The 7,500-nt window shown below is 41.1% G+C and overlaps 1 protein-coding gene across 1 annotated transcript in view; it reads left to right on the top strand.

Annotated features, from left to right (window-relative positions):
• The window catches only part of LOC106088954 (chorion protein S16), a 634-nt gene extending 483 nt beyond the window's left edge, over positions 1-151 (top strand). The window contains exon 2 of the mRNA XM_013254669.2: positions 28-151. Within this exon, the coding sequence (XP_013110123.2) occupies positions 28-98 (71 nt within the window). The 3' untranslated portion in view covers positions 99-151. The remainder of the gene's footprint in view (positions 1-27) is intronic.
• The last annotated feature ends 7,349 nt before the right edge of the window (positions 152-7,500 follow it).

Here is a 7,500-nt window from a genome sequence, read left to right as displayed (position 1 = left end):
TTTTTTGCTCTTTGCTTTCATTTGCAGGCTTCTTCAAAGACTCCTACGGCAAGGTTAAATTCCGTGATGAAACCGCCGTCGGTGCTCTCGCCCTCTAAGTTGCTCTTATAGATCCTTATCGCATGCATCCTGTGCTGTGATCAATTATTTGCTAAGTGTACCTAAAATAAGACAACAACGAAAACGAATGCAGTTTTTTTTTTTCGCTAAAATAAAAGTGCAAAATTTGCAGTGAGACGTCTTTGTACTGAAACCAAAACTCGAACTTTTTGTTGCTTAATTTTCTTAATTTTATGTGATAGGCTTTTGTTTCAGGAGTAGAACTTTAACAAAGTACTAGGCAATGCTCGATCGATACAACTCGCATTGACAGCTGATTGGCAATTTACAAAACATTAAAAAAAATTTCTACAACTTTTGTCCTGCCAATGAGTTTAAAAAGAAGTTTGTTTGAAATTTCGCCAGGAGATAACAACATTTTCAGAGAAAACGTGTTTCTAAGCCAGCTGAGACCCGAACTCTTCATAGGTGACGAATCTGTTATCAAAATAAGTCTCAGGAATTCAAGACTCCAAAAAACTGAAATGTGGAGTGTTATGGGACTTGAATGATGGTATCTGAAAGTAGAAAACCAGTAAGAATACCTTCTTCCCAAAATCCCCCAAAAAGGGAAAAGAAGTCCAATCGGAGTAATATAAGACTTAATTGAAAGTAAAAAATTTGAAATTCAAATTAAAGGCCATATGTGTCACCACACCCCCGAAGAATAACATGTAGGCCGCCTGAGACAATGTAAGGCACAAATAAAATGTCATTAGAAATAGAGTGCTTATATTGAAATAAGGCACCAAATGTCTGGGGAGCCACCCGAACCAAGAAAAACAAAACACAAACGGACATCGAGATCAAAAATTGAAAATTTTGCCCATGAACATTTTCTCACATATCAATGAGTGCAAGCCGATTCAATTTAAAGCTCAATGAATGATAAGGGGCCTCCTTTTTATAGCCAAGTCTAAACTGCGTGCCACAGTGCGATACCCCTTTGGAGAGAAGTTTTTACATGGCATAGTACCTCACAAATGTTGCCATCATAGGGAGAAAAAAATCATATTATCCTACTCTCAAGTATCGTTCATTTGAATCCCATATTGTACAAATCGGCCAACATGTCCGTTTGGCGGTGATTTTTGGGGTGGAATGGCCCCCCACCGAGACTTGACCACAAATTTTTATAAAGTTCCGTATTCAACTTCCAATTACCTTTCATTTGATACCCATATTGGCCCAATCGGTAAACATGTAATTTTTGAACGGTTTTTGGGGATGGGGCGCTCCCCCCGACACTTAAGGTCGAATTGTGATATCAACTTCGTACTCAACTTTTAAATACCTTTCATTTGATACCCATATTGTCCCAATTCGTAAACATATCCGTTTGGATGAGTTTTGGGGTAGGGCGTCCCCCACGGTTACCCTACCCAAAGTTTTATATCAAATTTGTATTTTTGAGTTAAAATGGTAGCAAACAAAATTTCACTTAAATCGATGCACCCATCTTCGAGATCTGGCGTTTTTGAAAATTCTGCCTAGGGGGAGGGTCCGCCCCTCTCATATATCACAAATTAAAGTACCCCATTTTCACTGGGGTACCTTGATCTGCCGATTAAAGCTCTTAGGCCCGTACAGCCATATTTATTATCCGATTTTGCTGAAATTTGGGACAGTGAGTACTGTTAGGCCCCTCGACATCATTTTGTAATTTGGCTTAGATCGGTTCAGATTTGGATATGGCTGTCATATAGACCGATCTCTCGATTTAAGGTTTTGGGCTCATAAGAGGCGCATTTATTGTTCGATGTCGCCGAAATTTGGGACAGAGAGTTATGTTAGGCCCCTCGACATATTTCTGAAATTTGGTCTAGATCGGTTCAGATTTGGATGTAGCTGCCATATAGACCGATCTCTCGATTCAAGGTTTTGGGCCCATAAAAGGCGCGATTATTGTCCGATTTTGACAAAAATTGAGACAGTGAGTTGTGTTACGCCCTTCGACATCCATCTTCAATTTGGCTCAGATCGGTTCAGATTTGGATATAGCTGCCATATAGACCGATCTCTCGATTAAAGGTTTTGTGCCCATAAAAGGCGCAATTATTGTCCGATTTTGCCAAAAATTGAGACAGTGGGTTAAGTTAAGCCCCTCGACATATTTCTGAAATTTGGCCTAGATCGGTAAAGATTTGGGTATAGCTGCCACGTAGACCGATCTCTCGATTTAAAGTCTTAGGCCCATAAAGCCACATTTATTATCCGATTTTGCTGAAATTTGGGAGAGTGATTTGTGTTAGGCCACACGACAACCTTTTTCAATTTCGCCCAGATCGGTTCAGATTTGGATATAGCTGCCATATAGACCGATCTCTCGATATAAGGTCTTAGGCCCATAAAGCCACATTTGCCGTATAGCTGCCGTATAGACCGATTCGCCGATTTAAGGTCTTAGGCCCATACAAGGCGAATTTATTGTCCTATTTTGCCAAAATTTGGAGCAGTTAGTTGTGCTAGGCCCCTTGACATCCGTCTTCAATTTCGCCCAGATTGGTTTGGATTTGGATATATCTGCCATATAGACCGATCTCTGGATTTAAGATTTTGGGCCCATAAAAGTCTCAGTTATTGTCCGATTGCGCCGAAATTTGGGACACTGAGTTGTGTAAGGTCCATCGACATTCTTTTTCAATTTGGCCCAGATCGGACCAGATTTGAATACTGCTGCCATATAGACCGATCCACCGATTTAAGGCCACATTTATTATCCGATTTTGCTGAAATTTGGGAGAGTGATTTGTGTTAGGCCACACGACAACCTTTTTCAATTACGCCCAGATCGGTTCAGATTTGGATATAGCTGCCATATAGACCGATCTCTCGATTAAACGTTTTAGGCCCATAAAAGGCGCATTTATTGTCCGATGTCGCCGAAATTGAGGACAGTGAGTTAAGTTAAGCCCCTCGACATATTTCTGAAATTTGGCCTAGATCAAGAAAGATTTGGGTATAGCTGCCATATAGACCGATTCGCCGATTTAAGGTCTTGGGCCCATAAAAGGCGAATTTATTGTCCGATTTTGACAAAATTTGGAACAGTGAGTTGTGCTAGGCCCCTCGACATCCTTCTTCAATTTCGCCCAGATCGGTTCGTATTTGGATATATCTGCCATATAGACCGATCTCTGGATTTAAGATTTTGGGCCCATAAAAGTCTCAGCTATTGTCCGAGTTCGCTGCCATATAGACCGATCTCTCGATTTAATATTTTGGGAGCATAAAAGGCGCACTTATTGTCCGATGTCGCCGTAATTCGGGACACTGATTTGCCTTGGGCAAACAAACCTACAAACAAACACAAATTGATTTTTATATATAAGAAGAATTGTGGCAGTAGCCAGTACTCAGAATATATTGCAGTACTCAAGATTTGGCCGTAGCCAGTACTCAGAATATATTGCAGTACTCCAGATTCGGCCGAGCTAAACTTAGCACTTTTAAATTGTCTTAAGTTAAACTATTCAACATTTACAAATTTTCCAAAATATTCTTAAGTTTAAAATATTCTGTCATGTTTCATTTGCTTACTTTAAATTGGTGTCTTTTAAAATTAGCTTTGTTTTCAAAATAAAGTGTAAAACTTCCCTCCTCGTTTCAATAGACACAAAATGTTAAAACCTTAAAAGAAAAACACTCAGACAACAAATGTGTAATGTTCATAAATGGTTTGAAATCTTATGAGTGATTATGTGATTAATGCTTCATGCATGAACCATGGGAATTCTTGGAACTCACAATTGTTTTAAGTGAAAAAGCTGTGACAATCAAGCGTGCGTGACAAATCGGTATTAAGGGCAAAGCGTGAAAAGTCCTTTATACGGGTATTTAAGAGTTTTTCAAGTAGGGGGGAAATGGTTTATTAGCACAACGAAGAGAGAGGGAAACGCATATATATCGACATTTTCGTGATGCAATACAAATTCCGCATTTTCCGCACTCAGTAGAAAGAATGACTTTTTGCTTTTAGGTAGGGTCAGATTAGTCAAATATTTGACCATTTGCCCAATATTTTGTTCAATCAAACAAGGAAACACAAATTTTACATGCAATCGAATGTAGGGCAAATAAAATGCCTTTCTATACCCACCACCATAGGATGAGGGTAAACTAGTCTAGTCATTCCGTTTGTAACACCTCAAAATATTGATCTAGGTCCCCATCTTATATATAAAAATCAATTTGTGTTTGATTGTCGGTTTGTTCTGTATAGACAGCTGAACCGATTACCTAAAATTGTGTAGGTTGGTCTCGAAGCTAACATAGGCTATATAATTCTTTGATAGCGGGAGGGGGAGCGGACCCTCCCCCTTACCCCAAAAGTGCTACCCAAAAACAAAAGTGGACCGATCGCGACAATATGGGATTCAAATAAAAGGTATTCAAGAGTAGAGTACGAAATTCATAATAAAAGTTGGGTCCAAGTACTTGGGGGAACGCCCCAGCCCCAAAACCCCTTAAAATAGTTTTGTTTGACGTTCATGACAATATGGGACTCAAATGAAAGGTATTCGGGAGTAGATTACGAATAAGGCCAAAAAGTAGGAATAGCCTTTATAATTTTTCGGTATCGGAAGGGGGACGGACCTTCCCCCTTAAGCCAAAAACACCACCCAAAATCAAAAGTGGACCCATAAGGACAATATGGGCATCAAATGAAAAGTATGCGGGAGAAGTTAATGAATCTGGCATACAAATTCATGTCGAAGTATGGGGGGTCACCCCACTCCCACAAAATTGCCCAAAATGGGAACATTAGCCAATCACGGATATATGGGACCCGGTTTCTTTGTTCCGTATAGACTGAAAAACGGCAGAACCGATTTTCTCGAAATTTTCGCATATTGTGTAGGTTGGTCTGGAAGGAAACATAGGCTTTATAATTTTTTCGATATCTGAAAGGGGGACGGACCCTCCCCCTTATGCCAAAAACACAACCCAAAATCAAAAGTGGACCGATCGGGACAATATAGGTATCAAATGAAAGTTATTGGAGAGTAGATAACGAATCTGGCATATAAATTCATGTCGAATTATACGGGGCCATCCCACCTCCACAAAAATGCCCAAATTGGGCACTTTAGCCAATCAGGGATATATGGGACTCGGTTTGTTTGTTCCGTATAGACTGAAAAACGGCAGAACCGATTTTCTCGAAATTTTCGCATATTGTGTAGGTTGGTCTGGAAGGAAACATAGGCTTTATAATTTTTTGGTATCGGAAGGGGGACGGACTCTTCCCCTTATGTCAAAAACACAACCAAAAATCAAAAGTTGACCGATCGGGACAATATAGGTATCAAATGAAAGGTATTGGAGAGTAGAATACGAATCTTAGACGACCATGGCTATATGGGACTCAAATGAGAGGTACAAGGGAATAGATTACGAATATGATCTACTTCCTTATAAAGGGTGATTTTTTTGAGGTTAGGATTTTCATGCATTAGTATTTGACAGATCACGTGGGATTTCAGACATGGTGTCAAAGAGAAAGATGCTCAGTATGCTTTGACATTTCATCATGAATAGACTTACTAACGAGCAACGCTTGCAAATCATTGAATTTTATTACCAAAATCAGTGTTCGGTTCGAAATGTGTTCAAATTTTGACAAATTTTGTTCAGCGATGAGGCTCATTTCTGGTTGAATGGCTACGTAAATAAGCAAAATTGCCGCATTTGGAGTGAAGAGCAACCAGAAGCCGTTCAAGAACTGCCCATGCATCCCGAAAAATGCACTGTTTGGTGTGGTTTGTACGCTGGTGGAATCATTGGACCGTATTTTTTCAAAGATGCTGTTGGACGCAACGTTACGGTGAATGAACACATTTCGAACCGAACACTGATTTTGGTAATAAAATTCAATGATTTGCAAGCGTTGCTCGTTAGTAAGTCTATTCATGATGAAATGTCAAAGCATACTGAGCATCTTTCTCTTTGACACCATGTCTGAAATCCCACGTGATCTGTCAAATACTAATGCATGAAAATCCTAACCTCAAAAAAATCACCCTTTATCTCTCATTTGATACATCAAATGGGTTATTTGACCCATTATGACAATAAGGGGTTATAATTAAAGGGATTTGAAAGTGCAGCACCAATTTGATATCCATATTTGAGTCGAAATGTCTGAAGTGCCATCCCTCCCCTTATGAGAAGATTATCCTAAGGAAGAACATTACCACCAAGAACCGAGAAGGGGCAAATTCTCACACATCAATGAGTACTTTCCGATTCAAGTTTAAACTCAATGATGAGGGACCTTTTTTTCACAGACGAGTCCCAACGGCGTCCCGCAGTGCGACACCTTTTTGGAGAAAATTTTTTAAAATGACCATGCACGGCATTGAACCTCGCAAATGTCGCCAACATTAAGAGGAGATAAGCACTGCATTGTTCGATGTTTGAACGCGTTAAGCGTCATAGGCTACAATGGCACGAATTCGATATTCGCATTCAGGGCGAAGTGTCCCCCATCCTAAAAAGATATTAGAGAGTTAAAGATGGCGCAGCGGAGCGGGCCCGGTTCGGCTAGTAAGGTATATATGTTCTTGATCGTCTCGAAATTCTGATTCGAACTAGCCATGTCCGTCCGTCCGTCTGTCGAAATCACGATAGCGGTCGAACGCGTTGAGCTAACCGCTTGAAAATTTTCACAGATATTTTATATTGATGTAGGTGGTTGGGGATTGCAAACGGGTCATATCGGTTCAGATTTGGATATAGCTCCCATATAAACCGATCTCACGATTTCACTACTTGAGCCCCTGTAGGGCCCCCAGGGTAGTCAACGGCTTATGTTCGTTGACTACCCTGTTTATTTCCAGATTCAGTGGGGTCCATACCACAAATCCCATCACGCTTGTCTGTGAGTACCACTGTTTGCGCCGGGAAATTGGGCCACACTTGGGGTATTCGACCGGCTGCTATAAAGCGAGAGCTGCTGCGTTAATGATGTCTCGGGCCCTAGCACATCCGAGGTGGGTGGCAGTTCACTGAAGCGGCGATTGGTATACTCTCTGAAGCCAGTCCAATCGGCTTTCTTATGATTGATAAACATCCGGCGCTCAGAGGTTATGAAGTCGGGTGGTCGGTCGATGGTGAGAATTATGGGGAGGTGGTCTGACCCCAAAGAGATGACGGCTTGCCAGGTTATGTCACTCAGGAGATCAGGGGATGCAATTGAGATGTCTGGCGAGCTGCTGCACCTCCTCGTAATCCTAGTGGGGGCATCCTCATTCACCGTGCAAAACGTGGAGCTTTCAATCTGCTCTGCCAAGGCTATGCCTCGCTGGTCGTTACCTAGGGAAGAATGTAACGAAGTGTGATGCACATGCACATGCAAGTCCCCTAGAACCAGACGATTATGTCGGGGTTGTAAGCCTG

The sequence above is a fragment of the Stomoxys calcitrans genome, chromosome 1 (assembly GCF_963082655.1).
Source record: "Stomoxys calcitrans chromosome 1, idStoCalc2.1, whole genome shotgun sequence".
In the NCBI taxonomy this organism is placed as follows: domain Eukaryota; kingdom Metazoa; phylum Arthropoda; class Insecta; order Diptera; family Muscidae; genus Stomoxys; species Stomoxys calcitrans.
This window is presented reverse-complemented; position numbering and strand designations above follow the sequence as displayed.